The sequence below is a fragment of the Manacus vitellinus genome, unplaced genomic scaffold, assembly GCF_001715985.3.
Source record: "Manacus vitellinus isolate BGI_N305 unplaced genomic scaffold, ASM171598v3 scaffold_29_pilon, whole genome shotgun sequence".
NCBI classification, from domain to species: domain Eukaryota; kingdom Metazoa; phylum Chordata; class Aves; order Passeriformes; family Pipridae; genus Manacus; species Manacus vitellinus.
In genome coordinates this window covers 6,559,196-6,581,709 of record NW_021940207.1, presented here as the reverse complement: position 1 = coordinate 6,581,709, position 22,514 = coordinate 6,559,196, and the positions used below count along the sequence as shown (strand labels likewise).

The following is a 22,514-nucleotide window of genomic DNA, read 5'->3' as shown; positions in this document are numbered from 1 at the left end:
GGTCTTACATAACTATTTCTGCTTGGTTTTTAATATTGAAGTAAGTCATAACCTGTTTGCTCCAAAAATGTACTTGTGGATTTTGCCTTTCCAAAGCATTGAGTGTATTTCTTTATGTTTGAACTGTATTTGTTCATAACCAATGACAAATTGTTTCCAGGAGAAAAATTAAAAATCTTCTGTCAGATCAATTCATCTTCAGCATCTATTGCAAAACCAGAGCTGAGACACCAGGTCTTTCCTGGGCCATAAAAAGTATCAAAAACTTTTCCTAAAGGATTAAAGGTTTTAATAAATACTTTCTAAATTGTCTAGCACAAACCAGAAATTTTAAAATGGCTTCAAAATATTTACTCTCATGATACACAGAGTCCTATATTTCAACATGCAATACCTTTAATTTCAGTTTATTAAAAAATTTAGGCTTTCAATTTTGAAATAGCTTTGAGATTGGAATACCACCTTCCTTCAACAATGCAACCTTCATGTTAACATCTTCTGGTTTAATTCCATAATGTAGTTGAGATATTCTGATTATTTAAAAAAAAAACCAACCTTTTTTTCTTTGAAATCACTAAAATACTGCAGATAAGAAAATTATACACACAGTAGTTATTCCTCCACATTTAGTCTGCACATGTTTGTTCAAGAGACACTCTGGACAAATCTTATTTCATATCTCAAAATAAATTGCACATCATCCATTATGTACTTTTCCGTGCAGATTCAAGCTGTATACATTTTCACTGAATTAATTACATGCATCATGAAATTCATTTCCTGAGACTTCTTGTTAGCGTTCAGGCAATGATTTCTACCAGCACTACTTTTAACTTCTATTTTTTAATCTGAATATAAACTTACATAAGCAGTGAGAGCAGGACCTAACAGCATTAACATGTGTGTTGACTGTACGAGAAAAAATACACAGGAGTGAAATGGAAGCACACTTGGATAAAAACATTATTATCAACATGTGCTCTTCCAACTAGATAAGATGGTTACACAGAATGATTTTTGAACAATGAAAGGCAGTTTCATCAAATACATTTCCTCTGGTGAGGTCTCTTCAAGTCTGAAATATCAGAATCACATAGAGATGCCCAATTAAATTGCCATGAAGGCATCTCACACGTGCTTTTTGAATCTGCAGATGAATATATATATAGATATAGCTCAGATGCAAAACCAAAAACACTATACGAGAGAAATCTCTCTCCTCTTTGAACAAAGATCAAAAGAAATATAAAGCAAAAAAAGAGAAGACCATTACATCAGTACACCTGAATTAGTTGAGGGAGGGGGAGTGTTAGATGTAAAAATGAAGAATTGGCTGCTGCTGCTAAATTGCTATATTTGCTTTGCCCTCCAAGAATTGTTTGCTAGATTGCTATTCATCATTTTTTGATATACATACAATTAGGAAGAAAAATCTGCCATTTTACTTCAAATTTTATTTTCAGGCAAACACAATTGCCTTCTCCCTAATATTACATAACATCCCAAAAATGCTGTTTACAGGCAGACTATTCATAAAGATACCAAGTTTACAGGGATACAGTGATGCATCTGATTTTATTCGCTAATTTGTTACCATGATTTTGAGACATCACCAGAGATGATTTTCATAGTACTTTTATTTAATAGGTTTTCTGCAATTGTGATTGAATGCCTATAAACATTTTACTGTTGGATTCACTATTCAATTCAGCATTTTGTTACTTAACGGGTATCCTTTAAGGCATATCCAAAACCCAGCATTACTGAAAAAAGATAGCTCCTGTTACTAAAATTGGCTTTGAATTGGTACAATTAAAAGTACAGTATGATTATACCATAGAGACTTATAATAAGGAATAAGGTGGATAACTAACATGTTCTGTCAGTATCTACCAATCTGTGAAAAGATTCATAAAAGTTACTTCAGTGTGGTCAAAATTACAGGAGAAACCAGACAGAACAGATGTGAACCCATTCTGTGCATACCAAGTTGCCTACCAGTCTTTGGCAACCTTTGCTGTGATGACAAGAGCAGATCTCAGAAGCCCTAGCAGCACCCTCTGTAAAGAGATGGGGGTAGAAAAGTACTTTTGCACTTTAGATTTTTGTTCTGACTTATAACAAAGCTGATTATCGGGTCTCAAAAACCTTTCTGGGATCAGGAATCACCAGTCCCCATGAAGCCTCTGCCAACAACAACCTGGAGAGTTGCAAGTTCTGCAGTAGCTGTCAAAGTCAAAAGCTCAATAGCTTCCATCAGTGGAATAAAAGCTACATAAACACAAAATGCTTGACAGTGGCTTAAAATACCAGACCAATGTGTGAACATGAGCATAAGCGGTTTAGAACCTAATCAGGCTATAGCTAACCAAGCAAAATAAAAGCATTTAGAATTGTTCAGGCTTAGTTATATGATGAGGGCTAAAGCGATAAAGCTCGGGATTATGGAAAGGAAGATCTCAGCACAATATCTATATATACACCTACCTGTGGAAATTCAAAGACATAGATAACTGTGATATCAAGCACTTATCCCCTACTATTTAAGGCATTTATCTTTAGAGATTTAAATTTTCATGCCCAAAACATTTAAGGCAGACAAAAGTATATATATTAAAAAAAAACAAAAGAATAAGGTATCTCTGCAAAAAAACAGAATCCAGGCAAAGCTACTAAAACAGTAGGTCAAAACATAAGAGCTACTTGTTAGAATCAAGATAAATGGAAGCGTTGCGAGTAATTAATTACATTTGTTTCAAAGCCTTCAGAAATAGATTGCAAAGGACCAAGACTTTTCTGAGCACTGATGCAATTACTCAGGTAACTGCTTCATTTAGGACTTGCTTCCTTTCCCACAGCTCAATAGATGGAATGTACCATGAACAAAACAGTATCTGCTTTGCACTGGAAAAGTCAACAGCACCTGGGCCTGGGATTTTAGCAGGTAAACCAGTGAGGTGCTACAACATTTTAAACCAAGCCTAACCCAAGTACCAGAACTACTGAGGTTTTATCTGCTCTACTGAAACATTCTGGCCCCTTCCAAGAGGCTACTGCTGGCCCTGATTCAATCCAGAGATGAGCTGATACGAGGAACTCAAAAATCAATTTATTTTTAAAAATGCAATCCTTTTACCCACATTCCCTATTTGAAACATTATGCTTTATCAGGATATGATAACTCATGTAAGAGTGAGGTGGCACATAAATAAGCTGCACCTTGCCACAATTTCCCTGTGAAACCACCTATTTCCTCATGTGCTCCATGCTCTTATATTTCCACCTCCTTTTAGCCCCCTTTATGTTTAACTTGATATGAATAAATTAACAAGGTATACTCGGTTCATTTGCTTTGATGCATTTTCTCTCTTGGTTATCACGGAAAAATATTCCATAACAAAATGCCATTGGATATAGAAATGCAATTCCTATACAAGCTGAGAATACAACCAAAGTAAGCTAAAGGAAATAAGATGGAAATCTGACAAACCTGAAGCAAGGGAAGACTATAAATTTGAACTCAAGCACTGAACAAGGCAGAATATGAAGACTACTGTCACAAAAACACTAACTGAACTAAGCAAGTTGTTAAGGTTTCACATACACTCACCTAAAAAGTGCATGTTTCTGCTGAAGGATTATCATCTCTCTCAGAGCAAGGACAAAAAGGCAATAATAGCACCACTCTTCAAAGTTCATATAGTGTTCTCTGGGCTATTACTTCTTTTTCAGCTATATTACATTTATCAACCTAAATTATGCTTTAATATATATGCATGCAAATGTCCATTTATTAAATTCAATACTTTGTAATTGTATGAAAATAAAAATAGAGAAATACTAAGTCTACAGAAAAGCAGAAAAACACAGCAGCAATACCATGAAAAAGATGATTACCTGACATATAGGGATCTCTTCTGGCTGGTTCGCAAAGATCCTGATCCTGAACTAATGCTACTGTTCATCATCTGTTCCCGTAAATCATGGATTTTAGCTTCAAAACGACTGTATTCTGTAAGAAAGAGAGGCATGGCAATTAGTTTCCCCCTGGACTTCAGCAATTAAACTGAAATCACACCTGAAAAAATTATGATTAGGCATAGTAAACACACAAGAAAATTATACTTTTAAATTCTGTGGGTTAAATCTATAATTCACAGTAACTATTTTTTTCCTAAGACAAACATTTCTACTAATAATTACCAATTTCATAGTAATAAAAAGAGTGATACAGATAATTTTTAACCCATGACAATAGGAAAACTTTAGAATATACATGTGAAATACATGTTTATAACCAAGAACTATGTATTTTAAATTTTAAATGTTAAGAAATGGGAATGAAAAGTGTCTGTACTTTAAAACTACTGAATTTGAATTAGATAAAGAATTTAACACTACAAGGTGGGAAATATGGAAAACATCTTCTGAAATAAGACCATGTTCCCCTGGGAGCTCAGGAAAAGAAAAAGAACTCCAGAATTCTGGCATGAATCTCAATCCTCTTGTAAACGGCATTAGAGATTCAAACTACCCCCACAGAATTATGTACAATGTTAATCCTGGAAAAACGGATTGTGTTCTTAAGCAGTACTGTGTACTAATAAAACTAAGCTAAATGCATTTTGATTTTAGCTACAAATGTAGGCAGTAAAATAGGAATAGCTTGTTCAGGACAAACATTTCCTGAAGCGAGGTACTTACATGCTGTCAGCACAAAATATGAACTCAGAGCAAGTAAGTTTTTCCTTCAGCGGAATAGTTTGGACTTCGGGATCAACAGATCCACTTGCAAAACCTTCCTAGTCAAAGGAAACGTTCTGCAGCCACCACCTTCCCCGGGAGAACACGTGATGCCAGATTATAACAAGTCAACACCGGGAGAGCCAGGGTGTGTGAGCAGCTGCTGGAGCGGGCACTGCGCTGCACCCTCACCCCCTGCGGGCACCACGGGCATGCAGGAAATGCAGCACTGACACAAAGGGCTCTGAAGTAAAGAATCTTGAGAAATCTCAAAACTATGGTTCCTTCAACAGTCATCTAAACACTAGGGATGTTTTATCATACTACATTCTGCAGCCCTTTCTCCCCACAGGCTCATCACACAGTGAGCACTGGGTTTACAACAAACCACAGAAGAAAAAAAATATTCGCTACAGAAGAATAATGGGTGAACCAGTTGCTGATATATCACTTCATTAGGTCACTACAAATCTGATGCATCTATAATTAACCCTATCCAGATCATGACAGTATGAACAGCCTCTTAAATCACCCTAACTTTTGTCCTTTAAAAAGAAAAGTTAGTAGTTTTTATGATAATATCTTAGTTTTTGAAACAGCACCAAGTGCCTTTTTACAAATAAAGATCAAATACTTTACCAGCACTAAATTAGACTGATGAGGTTGTTTGACAAGAAAACGAAAACATTATTTCCACCACTACTGATGCTATTACTAATACCAAAATAATGTAAGATAACAGGACAGTAACCTAAGAGGAATGTGAGAAAATGACAATTTTTAGAAAGTAACACCCTTTAGGGGAAGGGCTCAGTTGCAGTGAGAGAACAGCCCACTCCTGCTGTGCTACTGTACTGCATGGCCTTGGCTCAAGTCACCTCATTTTACTCATTTATACTCAAGAAATTATCTTTTAAGCTTCTCACCTGTTTCTTGGGTGTTTTGGAAGATTAAAGCTCTGAACACCAAATGTACAAGAATGGTAACAGAGATTTCTGACATAAAAGATTTTTTTCTGCCCCTGTGTGAAAGGAAAGTAAGCAGGAAAAGACCAGATAATTCAAGTATTTTCTTGTGCTACAGCCTGTTCAGTGCTGAAAATATCTGCAGTTCTTCGCAATAGCTAGTGCAAAAAAATGCAAATTTCTGTTAACAAACTATCATGTGTCATCTGCTGGAAGAATCAGATTTCCTCCTATGCAGGAGGAAACTAACTCTTACATCTGATGTAAGATGTAAGAGTTAACAGAGAGGCTATTCCCTACTATTGCTAAACTTTACTTTATCCTATATATCATCCTCAGGTTGCTGGTCTTGCAATTTCCTGTAATAATTTAGTTTTTCTCATCAGAACTTCTGGGAAGTAAGAGCTGAATGAGTGACAGGGACATCTGTAGGAGTAAGAAGGAGAAGAATTTCACCATAGACACTCTTGCCATATGAATAAAGCAAAAATGGAAACTAATGGGCTGGGACTGAGAAGCCTTTATGTTCAAAAAGAAGGAGTGCCAAGAAATGTCTTGCTTAGGAAAAGCTTAAACACTGTAGACAGAATCTGGTGAGCTCCTTTGATGTAGAGCAAGCTAAAATTTGAGTTATATTTGTCTTACAGAAGATGGGAAGAACAGGATTGATAGAAATCTCAAAGTCATTGGGTTTGGAGATGGAAAGTAGACAGGATTTTGTTTTTCTTAAAGAGAAACCTTAGTATTAGATACAGTGGTACTGAAATTAATGCTGGAGACAGAAAATAAGACAGCAGCAGGGCTCTTGAGAGCATGAGAAAAGCACAATCAGTTTGACCCAAGGGATTAAAACCTGTCCCCTGTTGAGTAAGCAGGGTTGGTTCAACTTTGGCATTACAAAGCAAAGGGAGAGCTCTGCTAATTTGTGTAGGAGAGGTTATATTTTTATCTCTACTATTAAGAAGAGTTGGATATCAGCTGTCTTTTGTATCTTCAATCTCTTATTTCCTTCAGCTTATCATCCTAGATTCTCCCAAATGCTAGAGAACTGTTTTCTTTACAATTCCATTCTCTCTTATATGCATGCATAATAATCCTACATAGTGTGTGATAAATTTGATCACATTTGTTTCCCTAAATCACAGTGAACAGCACAACAAACTTCCACATGGCTAAGTGTGACAAAGTCATACAATGCACATTTAAACATACAACTTTTTAAAAAAAGTTTTATTTTGCCACTCAAATGTTCCAGAAATTTGGAGCTAGAACAGGCACAGTGAATAAGAAGAAAAGGACGCTCTTCTTTCTTGGTTAACAGGAAATTAAGAGCTTGGTTGAGACAGAATATGATTGATTTCAGGTGTAGTGTGATCAGGGTAACCAAACAGAAAGGACATAAGCTATTTAAATGAAAAAGTAAAACTGATTTTAAGCCAAATGGAATAGGTTGGTCATAGGAACTCAATCTAAAAATATGCTTCCAATTTCCACAGACACCAAAACACTGAGATTCTGAAACAGTATTTTAATGAGAATTATGGTGGCACAAGAAACACAGACACTCACCCCAAAAGAAATTAAAAACCCAAAGAAAACCACACAATCCAACCCCTCGTTCCTTCCAGGTAAGAATTTGATCAGGATCTGAAACCCCATGTATATACAATATCAGTGAATGGGACTTAACTCAGGATCTCTTGTAATGCTCTGAATTTTAGGAAAGCTGCTTCTGATATACATCAAATAAAGGGTAACAGGCAACAAGACCAACATGAAACACAGTAAAATATGAACATTAGAATAAGAGCATCTTTTCTTGGCTAGAATTTTCTCCAGTAAGTTTAGAGGCAGAGAGGGAATAGTACCTGCTACCATAACATAGATCTTGAGGAAGAACAAGCACCTGCTGCTTCAATTCATAGCATTTGTCCAACAGTATTCCACAATCACCAAAGAAAAACCCAAAGCCTACGCGGATTTACGCATAATCAGTTGTTAAGAACATAGGATGAATACATCTGAGCTCAAGTTTAAACTTCAAAATTACACTGGATAAGCAGATGGTGCAAAACTAGACTAAATCTGCCTAGTTCGTGTCTGCACGTATTCCACGCAAGAAACAAAGAGGAGGGGTGGAAGATTAGGAAGTCCTGGAAGATTACTCTGCTCCCAAAGTGCTAAAGTGATTTCACCTAGAAAACTGTAACATTTTCAAAGTCAATATTTATTTGAACAGAAAACTTCAGAGCTCTGAGCAGTGAAACTGTCCTGGACTGCCTGTCTAGTGGGCAACAAGAACACACAGAAAAGTGGTGAATTGTCTGTACAGGCAGGAGAGAAGAAAAACAAGGCCACAGTGAAAATGCATCTGGTCTGGAACACACATTCCAGCAAATGGGGCAAAGGAACAGAAGGCTACCCAAGGGATGGAAAACCCAGCAAACAGCACAGAAGGAACAGCAACTCAAGGAAGCATGGATGTGAGTATAGGGAACAGATGGCAGCACAGCACTGAGAAGCAGAGATTCTTACATATATTGAACCCACGTAGAGCTGAAAAAGTTCACTTTAATTAAAAAAGTATGCCCCTTGCTTCCCTCTTCCCATCTGTCTATGGAAAGCCCCCCTTTAGCAGGACCCATTGGATCTGTCAAAGTAGGACTCTTGTGCTGACAATTTTATATAATACTGATTTATAGTCTTTTCTCAACTCTCAGAATACTCAATTTTCTTTTTCATGGCGCTTCCAATCAGAGAAATGGAGTCTGGTAGTCAGGATGGCCATCATCACACCGATCCTGTATTTACCTTCCATTTGTTTTTCTTTTAAAATGCATGGACCACAATAAAACACCATAAATCATGTTTGAGGAGATATTATTTTGTTTCAATGCTTGTCATTTTATAGTAACATTACCTGGAACAGACCACAATGCATTCCACAAGCACTGGTGGCTTTCATGCACTCCAATGTGTAATGAGCTTGTACCTCATTAATCACTTGAAAGACTGGGTCAAGGAATTTCAAAACAGATTAGAAAAATTGCATTTGTGTTTAGCTAAGCACACTTCTCACAGACCCTCCAAAACTCAGGAGACTAGGTCCAGCTTGTCACTGTTGAGGTAAATACACTAGAAATGTTGCTGAAGGCTTACCACGCATTCACCAACAATTTTATTCAGTATATTAAAGAGCAGGAGTGAGGTTTTAAAGGATTAAAATGTGTAAGCCGCCTTATAGTGTCTACCACGGCTATATATAGCAGATCCCTTTTTCTAATCTTAATGGGTCAAGTTTTGAAGATACTTTAATTGACTAATCTAGATTACTTGCAAATGAGTAGAACCAGGTACAAAACAAGCAAGAACAGAAATCTGGAAAACCAGAGCCATGTACCTGAAAACAGAGCAAACTTATTTTTAAGTTTGGTTTTTTTTAAATTTTATTTTATGAAATCAGGATGCACTTATCTTTTGAAGTACCTTTGTTTAATACAATCCATGTTCTCAGCTAGAAAGCAAGGGAAGCTCGGCTTTGATAAAAAACAATTACTGAAAACTAAGTTTTGTGCAAACATTATTGGCTTTGTGCTACCCCAGCTGGGCTTTTACAGACAGAAGATTTACAATATATTTCAAGACAAATGTTCAGAAAACAATTTCAGCTTATGCATATGAAAATGCTACCATTTCCCAGAAGTTCCACTAGAAAACAGTCCATAGCTGCAGCATCACAAACAGAAAAATTAGCCACACGCTGGCCATTGACTGGAGAGCTCTAACAAAAGGTTTTTTTGTTCCCTCCTTTTTTTATTTACTCATTTGTTTTAAGGAAAAGAGAGAAGGACTGTATTTATCTACTGTCAGTAGAATGTTTTGCACTGGCGAATCCTTATTTCCATTAATAAAACTGCAAGAATTTGTGTTAACTACCTATATCAACACTGTAGGTTCAGAAGCAGACATTTTACAAAAAATACCTTGAAATCTTGTCTTGATGTTTTGGCTCCACCTTATCCTAATCTTACACTGATCTACCCAATCACCTAAGAACAGAAAGCTAATCACTTAAACATCTTACCACCCTTTCAGACAAGAATTGCCTATATAGAGATGGACTTGCTCAGCTGAATTACAAAGAGAAGACCAATGTAGAATATAAACTCTAAATCAGGCAACTGATAACTCACAGAACAAAAGACAACTGTACTACTTAAAATTACAATTTTTCTTATTTTTGTATGACAGGTAGATCCTTGGGAAACAGAAAGGGCTGCTACCCTTTTCTGCCATGACAGACTTATCTGAATGTTGCCGTTTAGGGGGAAAGGTGAGGTGACCAAGGAATGACTGCTGATGCCAATAGACTTTGCCTGCTTGCTTTTTCAAGGCCCTCCAAGAGCAGTTAATTCATATGTAATTGCAGTAAACATTATACATACACTTAATACAGCCCAGTTCTGGTCTAGCAGAATATAACTATTAAAAAAATTTAATCCACTCAATTATTTTCTATCAAATGTCAGTAGAATTTTTTTTTATATTTTTAATATATTTCTTTATCTGTTTTCTTAATTTTAAACTCTTAAATGCATTGAAGTTATAAAACAGTTAAGGCAATCTACTGGCACCTCATATCTTTCTGGAATGGCAAAATCTAACCTTCCAGAATTTCTCAATTTTGAGGTAACATTATTGTTATGTCATACTGAAAACACATAAGAATACCTCAGATGACCTTTTAATATGAATGAACATCACAGTGGATGCCAATGTGAAATGGAGAGCCCTCCAAGAGCTGTACACCTCTGTACAGTCCTATACTTCCCCCTTGCTGCTCCTCTCCTCACTACATTCCCTTCAAGCACCAAGACTCTCATGTTCTTGTATCCCTGCTATGTAACATGATCATAATTCTGACCACCTCTGAATCCCCACTCCCAGGAGACAAACTGCCTAGTGTTTCCTCTCCTTCTTCCACACTAACATGACAATTCTTCCTTGCCATCCTACCTCTGCAGAAAACCCAGTGACACAGCAGTGTGGCACTGAGGTCTCTCAGAGCCAGGGAACAACAGGAAAACGAAACGGATAGGAAACCTCTACAAGTTAAAATGGGTTATCAAAACACTTTTGCGTACTGAAGCAACATCACTTATTTTGAAACTGCTGCAGCTTTTTAGTTTTCAGAGGAATTTAGTTTCCAAAGGAATTCAAGGTAAAGCCAAAATCCCCTTTAATTCATGAATGATGTCTTGAACAAGATAGAAATTTGTAGTACAAGCGGGGAGAGTAAGGGGGGAGACTAAGGAAAAGTTTCCAAATCAAGAGGTAAATGAGAACAGCATCCTGACTTTCCGACCACACTTCTGCAGGATAATTCCCATTTCACAAACTCCTGCTCTTGTCCTACCATGGACCCCTCCTCTGCAGATTCCAGCCCCAACAGGTCCAAACCCACTGATCTCTGCAATTAGGGAGACTTTGTATCCACATCCACATGCATGTATGTGCCACAGAAGGATGTACCAGTACAACCCAGTAGGTAACAAGATTACAACAGTAGCTCCTGGGTATGTTGCAAGATAAAGCCTGGAATCTTCAAAGAGAAAGTGTAAGTCAGTTGAGTGCAGCTGTGGTGCTACACAAGTGGTGCATGAGCCACTTCTGTAAACAGGAGAACATTCACATTCCCTGTTTGGCTTTTAGCTATCCCGAAGAGTGCTGGTAAGTTGTTGAAATTTGATTCAGTGCAGTAGAAAAATTCTGTAAGGCTTCTCTCAAATCCACTGAGCACTGCTGGAAACTAAATGAATGCCAAGAAGGATATTTTCAGGAATGTGATTACATCTGTTTTCACCCAATGCTATAACCAAGGAACATTTTGGAGATTTAAGGGAAAATAAGTCAGCAGTTACATAATTTGAGACCAGATTAAAAAAAAAAAAATCAATTTTATTCAGACATGTTAGCCTACCCCAAGTCCAGTAACTAGTGTTTGATAAACCATGGACATGAAGAGACAGATATGGAAAATTCAACTCTTTGCATGAGACTTTTCCAGTGATTCATTTTTCTACAGCCTAACTCAAGCATTCCAATGAGAGAACTGCTTGCAGAAATCCACTTTTCCCAAAGACTTGAGGAGAAAGACAACTAGGAAATTTCTGATCGGGAAATAGGAAATGTAGTAGGATGTAAAAACATAAGTTAGCATTCCCCACCACATCTATGAACACACAAACTGTCATATTCGATTACAGGGAGTGAAGTCAGCCGGTCCCAAGTGTCTTCCAAATGCTCCTATCATACTGAATCTCTTTATTCAGCTATAATGAACCCTGATGGATGTCTAGAATCCCCTTGATCTGTCCTAGCTGTCAGCATTTGTACAAAATCCTGCTGGATTTATAAATACAAATAAAATACATTTGCAATACAAGCAGTTATAACTGATGCTCTCCATCTTTATGAAGACATTTGAGAAACAGCAATGATGAACTTGTGTGTATTGATGAAGTGCTGTTATGCAGAACACACAAGGATGGCTAATCAGCATCAGCTGCAATCTCATCTGGACCAGAAGAAATTGCTGGATAAACAGAAACGTGAGCTCAGTATGAAAAAGAGAAATGAAAACCTCACAGTCTCCTTATGTCATCTGAATCAACCTAACAAAGAAGGAATTAGTCTTCTATCCTCCTACCACTAAGGCATATAAAACCACTATATTAAAGGGCAAAGACAATTGGAAATACAAAAGAACAATGTGGTATTTCTACTAAATTCTGGATTTACTGGATTAATTTTCATGTTATGACAGTGGTAACATTTACTGAAGAAACTGAAATTCTGAAATGATGAAAGCAAGAAATGTATCAAGCCACAGCACCAACACTTGAAGATATTTCTATTCTGGTCACTTGCAATTATGCTAACACGTATGTGACATCATCTATCACATTATTTGTTTCTTCTCTCCTCAGAAGAGGGGTTAGGTGGGAGGACATTGCAGATTTTCTTTCTCTGAATTGCAAATTGAATAAGGGAACTTGAATGTACAAGGCAGCCCTTACCTTCTGGACGGTACTGAGCCACAATAGTCACTGCTTGGCCTGCGTTCTTCAGGGCTGCTGCTGCCTGTTCATGGGTTGCTGCTTTGAGATCTACACCATTCACCTACAAGTAATACAAAAAAGCTCTTTATCAAAATTAATGTTGGTGTTTATCACCACAGAACACAGACCTGTGGAAAAAAATTTAAGATTTAAAAATAGCATCAGAAAAAAATTGAAGCAGAAACATGTGTGTCTCATTTTAGACCAAAAGCATTTTTCACAGTTCAAACTAAACTAAAGATGTGTTTTAATATCAGCATTTTAGTAACAGTAGTTACGAGGACAAAATTCCTCTTCAGTAACTTCCAAACTACAGTGTAAATGCCCAAAGAAATAATAGATTAAGTAATTTCACAAAGAAACCAAATCTTTATGACCTTCAGTACTAATATAGAAAAAACTCTTAGATACGTATGAAATGAATCTTTTTAAGACTAACAGGAAGTTTAACAATTACTCCAGGAAGTAAAGCACAGTTTTAGACACTGCTGCCAAGTGTCTCCATCTCATTAGAAAGCTTATTTCTGAAGCCTATATTCTTTCAATTTAGACACACACACTCCTCAGCTACCAGATGTGTTCACTGAATGTCTCTGACACAGTGCTATTTTAATCAGGTTATAGATGAGAAACTGAGGCTGACTAAAGTCCTCAAAGATACTTTAAAAGTATAATGGCATCTGTTCGATTGTCTCAAATTTAGCTCAGTTAAAAATATTCTTTCCATATCATTAACTGGCATTAGCATCCAGGGAGGGGAGTACTTTTGTTGCTGTTTAAATAAAAGAAGCAAGGAATCCTACAGAAATTATCCGATCTCCTTTCCTAAGCTCTCCACTCAGGTCAGCTGGCCCTCCTGCAAGGATGAAGGAGATGAAAATTCCTTCTCCATCTTCTCCTCCAACAATGTTGAAACCAAGACCTGTTGATCCTCGATGCAGCACAACTTTTCTAGGCTCCCTGAATGAAAGAAAGAAATAGGAAATCTTGGTCACTAGACAGGAGTAAAAGTAATATAAACAACTAGAAAAACTTCCAGATGCGACACAAAATCCCTCCCTGTTGTTAGGTGAACTGAACAAATCTCTAAGTATGAATGTATGCTAAATTCCCATTATGTTACAATCCTATTCAGCACTAAATATCATTATTTAACACTTTTCCATATTGTTCAGCAAAATACTATTTTCCCTTTCTGAAACCTAAATCACAAATTCTAATGAAAACAACTTAATGAAAAATACACTCTTATTGCTTTATTTTCATTCCAGTTTGTCAAGCAGTAAATATAGAAAAAACAATTCAAGAAGTATGCATTAACCATTTTAAAAAAAGATCAGAATTTGTGGCACTCTCAAATACATTTTCGATTTATTTAAAGCAACTGCAATTAAAAAAGTTAAACCTAAACTAAGTTGTTGCACTCTTTTTATAGGATCCCCTCCTGAATTGAATGAGGACAGAAGAAATATTGATCAAGAGAAGGCCAGTCAACTTCTAATGCAGAAAGGTTCCTTCCAAAAGTCTACTAATCTGCTACTTGATCCAATGCAAGAAAACCATAAATGGTCTCACAAACAGACATTTCTAATAAAGCAGAGCAACTGTGTGTTGCATTTGAAAAATCACTAGAGAGCACTAAAGAACAATTAATGGACCTTAAGCATTTGGAGACATTAATTATTAATTTACAGGATAAACAAAGAAGGTGCATTTTTCCAAAACAAAAAAAATATCATCTAGTCTGATCTTTAAAAATCACTCAATTTTTGCACTAGCTATTAAATCAACTTAGTGTCAAATTCTTAAATTTCATCCAAATCAACTATTATATTCATTTTTTCAGAGTACCATTATATTACAAATAAATTACATTTTGAATATCTAGATATATATTGCTCTGGATCATAGCAATACTTTATTAAAAAGTTAGAGAACATAAAGATACAGTGTCTTTTAAAATAACACTCAAAATGTATAAACTTCTTTTTGGAAGGGAGAGAGCAGAAGATGAGAAGGTGATTTAAAGAAAATCACCTAAACATTCTCTGAATAGCCCTTGCATTTCAGAAGAAATCTAAAACCAGTCTTTTGCAGTAATTTTAAAGGAAAGCAATAAAACCATAATGCTATCAGCAGGACAGAATCAGTTTGGCTTATGTGTCTACCTAACCCTAAGTTAAAAATAAGTACAAAGACATATCCTACCTTCCACTACACTAAACTCCATTCTCCAATTTATTAGGCCACTTAGGTTTCAATCCTGGGTAGACCCTGCCTCAGAAACTGAGTGACATCCACATGAGATGATGGTGTGGCACAGAATTCAGCAACAACATACTGAAAATGCAGTACAACATCCCTATACTTGCAGAACAGAAGGGCAACAAAATTACAAGAGCTTCCCTTTATCAGCAATGATGAACAAAAGATTAATGCAATCTACTGAATCAGTGATGGAATGAAGGGTCTCTTAAAGGGAAAGGATTAAGAGCTCTCCAGCCTTTCTGGATTTAGAATCCATCAAAACAAACCCTTGTCTGTGGGGGCAGGGAAGACCCAAACATCCCTGGCTTTAAATTAAGAAATAATCTCTGGTCTGCTCATATTACCATCCTAAAAACCTCTGTCAACTAATGCAGCATTGGCTGGACTTTCTGATTTTAACACTATTCCTGGACTGATAAATCATGTATGTGTGTGTGTGTGTATATATATATATATCTCCATATAAATATATCCAGTTTTCTTTTTAGAACAATGTTTAAAAGTGTTAAAACTAACATCTACTTCTTGAAACAAACTATAGTATTCACTAGTATTTTGCCCACAAACACATCTTACAGGAGCTTCCCTTGTTAACCAGTTTGACACTTAGCTTTGGTTATTCATTACCTGGTAATCTCATCATCTCCAAGCATTCCCTTGGGAACTGGTGAATACCGCCCTGGTGATGTTGGGGGCATGGACTGGCCCAAGTAGGCAGATGGAGTGATATGGTTATCCACTGGCTGAGAATAAGCTTCAAAGAGAGGGGAGGAAAAAAAAAAAAGACATTAGGGCAATATGGAAGAAGAGTTGGAGGAACTGAAACAAAGGAGTGAAGTCAGCACTTCAGCAAGCATTAAAATCCACTGTTAACAGCTTGGGCAGTTTAAAAGCACTGGCTGATAAAGTAATTGTGCTATTCAGCCACACCAGCCCTCAGTCAGTTGTGTGAGACTGTGCAGAACTTTTGGAAATTGCAACTCTGGATTCACAAGTGGTTTCAGTAAATTGACAATCAAAGTGCAAGAGGTACCTGGTGCCCTTCTACACCACAGACAGAAAGAAACTCCCTCACGCTGGTTTCATGAGGTCCACAGCAAAGAGAATGATGCTTTTGCTAAAACCAAATTCTCAAAAAAGCATTCATATTTGAGAATTCCCTAAAAATAAGTTGTTCAACACACAAAACTCTAAAACCAGTTTTTAGAACAGCTGTAACACACATACACCTTCATCCTTCTGCTCCCTACAAGGATTTTATAGATCCCACTAACTTAATTCTTTCTGTCTGTCCCAGCATACCGTGTAGTTTCTGTGCACTGCTAAGAGATTTGGACACCTAACTGTCAGCTTCAAAACTTGGCTTTTTTTGGTAAAACTGGAGTTCCAGCAACAAATTTTCACAATGATTACCAAAAAATATTTACTTTTCCATGGAAAAACTAAAAGTATTTTAATATAACAATATTATTTACATGTATTCCTTAACATCCATGTCACTGTACATTCTCTTTGTTTAAAGCAAAACTACATATAAATAAAGTTATTTTGTTTTTTCTCAGAAAATTTTAAAGCTAAAGTACAAAAAAATGGAAGGCAAGACTTTATGACCTTTTTTCCAATTAGTGAAAAATGGGTTTTGATTAAAAAAACCTGAACAACTGTTGCTCAGTATTGCAGCTCCGTACATTCTGTTCAGGCACTAAATTATCTCATTTCACAAAATGAATTTACAATTGCTTTTAACAAGTCAATGGTAGCTATAACAATGCATATTTTATAGGAAGTAATTAGATTTTTCTAACAAATTCTATATTTATTGACTTACAGTACTTTTCATTTGATTGTTTTCCTAAACCTTTTAACTGCATCATGTTCAGAAACATATGTACCACCTACTACATGATCTTATTGTTAAAGTTTTTTATGCTTTCACCATGTAAGTAAAACTCAGCTATCAAGCAATATAACAGTTTATTATTTCAGACCTGTGGACTGTTCCATAACAGCACTGGATACATCCTTTATTAAGTTCTACATATGCTATTTGCTTAGAGCAGTCAGGTGCTTTCTCAGGGCTGGGGTTCTCAGTGCTATGAAAGCAAACCCACAAGGCATAAAGGGGCTTCCATGGACTTCCTGTGGGAAAAAAAAACCATGCCTGCACCTTTCCTAAAACTGTTTTAGCTGGAGACTATAACTGAAGAATATTCATGAGGAGCATGACAGAAATAAAAAGCAATCCATCACTTTCTGAATCCTAAATGAGGTCTAAAGTTCTATTTCCAGGTAATTATTACTGACGTAACCAATAAAGGAACTGTCTTTCGAAAGAACAGAAAATTGTATTCATATAATGAACTTGCTTTGACAGGAAAAGTCAGATTCTTAAGAAGAAATTTCATTTCCAAATCCACCCTTCTCCTTCACATAACACAGTTCTAGACAAAAAGAAAAAATGGAAGATTTCCTATTAATTTTCCTATTATGTGTAAACTGAGGTCGCCGAACACAAGAACAATCTCTAAAATGGGAAATAAAATTAAAACTTTATTGTCATTTACTGTTATTATATATTCTTCTCTTCCTGTACTTATGCCATTTAAGAAATTATAAAGGCATTCATGACTAGTGAGGAAATCAATTATTCCCTACCTTGCAGTATTTTATTTCTCAATGCAGGGTAGAAATACTGTACCAATGCACACACACACACAAACACACACACACACAGAGGAAACAAACTTTAAAACTGACTGGAAGTCAAAAATGCATCATGAATAATATCTTCAAAGGAGGCCTGTATAGGAAGCAAGTCCTCTCTCTCAAAAAGCGTGTAGTCATTTTTCTGACTCTGATATTCTACTACATGCACTGCACAGGTAGTGCAGGTGTTTTAAATAGCAAGTTCTCCACCTTATTAGCAATATTTGAACTGAAATAACTTTAAAAGCATTTATATGAACAAATTACTGGGCATTTGTTCCAGAAGCCATTTAATGGCCAACATTTATATACAGATTAATGAGGCAATTTACACTCCTACTCACTACAGCAGGCTAATAGCCTGATTGTCACATACACATCAACTGAGCTGTCAGCCAGCTGTGTGACATTGGACACAGGACCATCCCACCTACACTGCTGCTGCTCCTCTGCATACAATGAACATAGCGGGGGGGCTGTTGCATTTCCATGTTTTCCATAATGGAAGTTCTCATCTTTCAGTCTCTCCTAGACTGGAGAACAGCACTCAGATGGCAGTGTGCTCAGAAGGAACAATCTTTCATAACTGCATTCTTCTTGAGTCAGCAAATGCAGATCACTGTAAGGTAACTGTTTACAGTAGCAATCCACACACCTCAAGGGTTAAAAGCAAAGTCTCACTGAAGCAATAGAAACTGGAATAGCCATCAACTGTTCCAGACCCTCAAGGACTGTGGCCAAGCTTTCATTGCCTATACACATCCCAGTCTCTGGAGCTACAGCACATAACCATCAGCTATGTTTTTCACATTCATTTCCTTCTGAATCTCTGGTCTCAGACAGCCCCAACTCTTCTTTAACAAGATTTTTCAGCATTAACTTTCCCCCCGGGCAGCCAGAGGCCGTTTGCTCACTCTGATAAATATCAGATGACGGAGGGCAATTTTCAGCCCCAGGTGCACAGTGTTGGCACAATGGCTCTAACTCTTCCCAGTAAGTACTGCCATAAATCAGAATCTCAGAAACTTCCTGATTAAGTGTCCCTTGGTTCAAAGACACTAACCCCAAAGAAATATTAAATATCAAATGATTTAATTATCTATATGGATGTTAACTTACTTGGTCCCTTTTTTTGAGCCATCAGACCATCTGACAAGGTGGCTGGTATGGTACACTTACTACAGGAGTCACAAAGGAAAACAGATTTTGCACAAAACCTAGACACTGAACTTCGTGAACCTGGTTCTCAAACAGTTCTCCAGTATCTTTAGCTCTGCATTTTAAATCTCCATCAGCAGGGCAAGTGAGGCAGCCCTATAACTAAACAAGACCAGTTCCAGAGAGAAAGTCTTTAAGACAACCAAATTCTGAACTTGGTGTTTTGTGGATTTCTGTATTAACTACCATGGTCACACAAGTTAGCACAGTGAGCAATCTACTGCATGTTCTGCAGACAGTACAGATTTCCATAAGCAGCTGCTAGAGCTTGAGAACCGTGACAAGGTCAGGAGACTGGCTTTTCACTTCTCAGTAAAAGGACAGAAGTGCCACTTCCCACAAAGGATAGGACACTGACCTGCACAGAATGCCAATGGCTCTCTCAAATCACACAGGGAGAGCAAACAGATGAAGAGAAACTCGGGACAGAGGACAGTAATGGGACAAAAGAGGCCTACATGTGTGGCTAGGTCATTTATCTCCAGGTAATGGATGTGAGACTGTCATGTTTACTGAGAAATGACAGTCTCTTTCATGGCTTTATGTTATAATGCAATTAACTTCAACAAATTGAGTCTCCAGCTCATCCACGATTTGAAAGAAATTAATTCTCTGAATGACAGAGCACCAACAGCACGGACGTCTTGCCAATATCATTGACTCATTAATACCAGACAAATTATCAGGAATCAGCTCCTTCACTGCCTTCCTTCCCTCCAACTTTCTCCAGGTTTTGCCCTTGCCCCCACAAAAGATTCATACATACAGTATGTATGTATTTACATACAGTAAATATTCCAGTGATTGAGTCAAGATACAGTAGTAACAGATGAGATACTTTGATGTTGGTCACACCACAATCCAGAGCAGTATCACTCCATTACCACTACACTACCAGGAACACTACGTACAAATCAGGTTTCCTCTGTCCCAGAAAATCTGAATTAGAAGTGAAACATATGAAGAGGTCAGTTACTATGGAGAGAGAAAAGGTAAGTCCACTTTTCAAGGCAACAGTGGGAAAGGTTATTGGACAAACCCGACACCATGAGGGAAAACGGCTGCTCTGCAACCCTATATATGAATAGAAAACTGGGGAAGAATAAGGGAAGGCTGAATATAGTTTTATGTCAAAGAATGGAGCCTTCGAGAGCATCTTTCTAATAAGACAATGAAGATTAAACCTAATTAGCTCCAAAGTGTAATTCAATAAGCTTACAAATGGATTTTAAGATACTGTAGCTATTGACAACAAATGATGGGCTTATAAGGTCCTTCAGTCCTCTGTTGTGCTGCACTTTGGTTTGTTCTTCTTTACATATTGTTTTCAACTACACCTTTTCGTCCAGAAGTGCTCCTTTTTTCATATGAAGCAGTATCTAAACAGATCAGTGCTACATATCACTGCTTACACAAATCTAACAGCAGGAAACAAAAAATACCTAAAATAACTCTCCCCTAGAACCATTTTATATGACAAGATGAGTAAAATCAGTCATCTAGAAAAGTCAATCTATTTAGTCTTGGGAAGACACAGTTATATTATTTTCATTTCTTTCTCCAACCACTAAATGGTAATATCCCTCTTGAAGAGACAATATATTGAACTCAAATTTTTCTTTAGATTGTAGTTTAATCCTGAACTTTCTGGATTTGCATGTTTGACTTTGAAAACACTCTTGTCAGTAGTACCCTTAGGTCAACAAGAAATTCTTATAACTACTTTTTAATACAGCATTCACTGGTTTTCCATTTGAATTATCAACAATTATGTCAAAAATGAAGTAAGATTTCAAGTTAACATGAAATTTCTCAACATGTTTGCTGGCAAGCACTGAAGAACTCCTCCTCCTCCTCCCATTTCAGTTTATTCAAGTATGTGTGGGCTCATGAAAAAGCAGGAAAACGGGAAAAAAGAAGTCAGAACATCATTAACCTCTAGCAGAAACAGTATTGTCTTTTGCTCAGTTCACAGGACACTGAACATCCTCGCAGTGCATTGTTTGTTACTCTCCACAGCCTCCAAGAGCACGAGGCACGTGTTCTGCTCATACCAGCCAGTGCTGAGCAACACTGTCTCCAGGACTGGCCCCTGCCAGCCATGGAAGCACACCTGGAGCCCCAACTGTTGCTGTCTTTCAGTATAGAAGCTATGGGATGCTGTTCTGTTCAGCATATAATTTTCCTAATTAATCAACTTTCTTATATCAGATTTTTGCCATGTATAGTTTTTAAAAGCTTGAAACAGTTAAAATACTAAAAATGGGATGTTAAAGCCTTAAAGGGAAAAATAATTAAATCACAAAGATAAGCTGAACTTACAGTTTGTGATGTCTGGAGGGGCATAACTGTCATTCATGAACATGCTGGTGGGTTTTGCAACTTTCAGATAAACAAAGTCAGATGTGTTTTTTAAGGCAGTCACTGCTTCTTCATGAGTAACTTCTTCTAAACAGACACTGTTCACCTAAAGAGAAAAACAAATTCTCAACAGAGAAAAATGTAACATTTTCATAGGACACTCACTGAAAGCTGTTGGAGAACCCTGGAACTGAGAGTCTTTATTAGGATTCGTGTGCCACAGACATAAATGATTATATAAAATTATATAACACATGCTTCATGAAATAAGACTGACAAGTATTCCTTTAAAAGATAATAATAAACTGTATTGACTAATCAAGAAGGCTCATGTGACTTTAGAGAGCTAAAGGGACAAGCAGGACACTCAAAATGTCTAAGTGTGCACAGTCACAGCACTGACAGTGTGTTACTGCAAGTATTACAGAGAAGAAAGTGTGTTCTAGTGAGAATAAATTCTACATTATCTTGTCACGACATAATTAAGGTCTAGACATTATAAAGGGACAACATATTCTTGCAAGAGGTCGAAAGCAGGGGTCAAACCTGGAGAAGGTCCTGATGTGATTGAATTACATGCCAAACAACAACAACTTAGTTTAACTACAGGCAATAAATTTCCCAAGACATTGCTATTAAGGTGAAACACCAGCACTTGCATTAAAAAAACCCCAAATGTTTAACAATTACTATCTCATACAGAATCTTACTAAATGGAGTTCCTGGCTCTCATTTTTCTATCTGGACAACTAAATTTGTGGATGGGATTTAAGAAAGATGAAAGTTATTTTTACTTTATGTATAGAAAAATTCAACTTTGAAGTATCTTAAGCTTAAAAAAATAAGCCATTCAAAATCATTAGAAACACTGAAATGCAATATAAGCAGCAGTTTCACTATAGGCTGGCTACAGGCTGTCCAGCTACCAGTACATGGAGTTCCTTTCCATTCTTCTTTGATAAGAGAAACAATCCCACTGGATGTTTGTTTACAGTTTTGTCACTCAGATCCCAGAAAAATAATAGCAGGCATCAGAAATAAACATTCTAATTAATACAGGTTTTGTACAGAACACTGGGCTGAAGAAGAGATTTCAGATTTCCTGATGAGATGGTGCCGAATGATGCAGATT

General features: G+C 36.8%; 1 protein-coding gene across 15 annotated transcripts in view; it reads right to left on the bottom strand.

The window, feature by feature from the left end:
* The window catches only part of DLG1 (discs large MAGUK scaffold protein 1), a 93,543-nt gene that overhangs the window by 23,084 nt on the left and 47,945 nt on the right, over window positions 1-22,514 (bottom strand). For all 15 annotated transcript variants that reach the window (XM_018074930.2, XM_018074933.2, XM_018074929.2 and 12 more), the window contains 5 exons: window positions 21,344-21,488; window positions 15,725-15,851; window positions 13,633-13,789; window positions 12,788-12,890; window positions 3,898-4,012 (listed from right to left, as the gene is read on the bottom strand). In XM_018074930.2, the coding sequence (XP_017930419.2) occupies window positions 3,898-4,012; window positions 12,788-12,890; window positions 13,633-13,789; window positions 15,725-15,851; window positions 21,344-21,488 (647 nt within the window). The remainder of the gene's footprint in view (window positions 1-3,897; window positions 4,013-12,787; window positions 12,891-13,632; window positions 13,790-15,724; window positions 15,852-21,343; window positions 21,489-22,514) is intronic.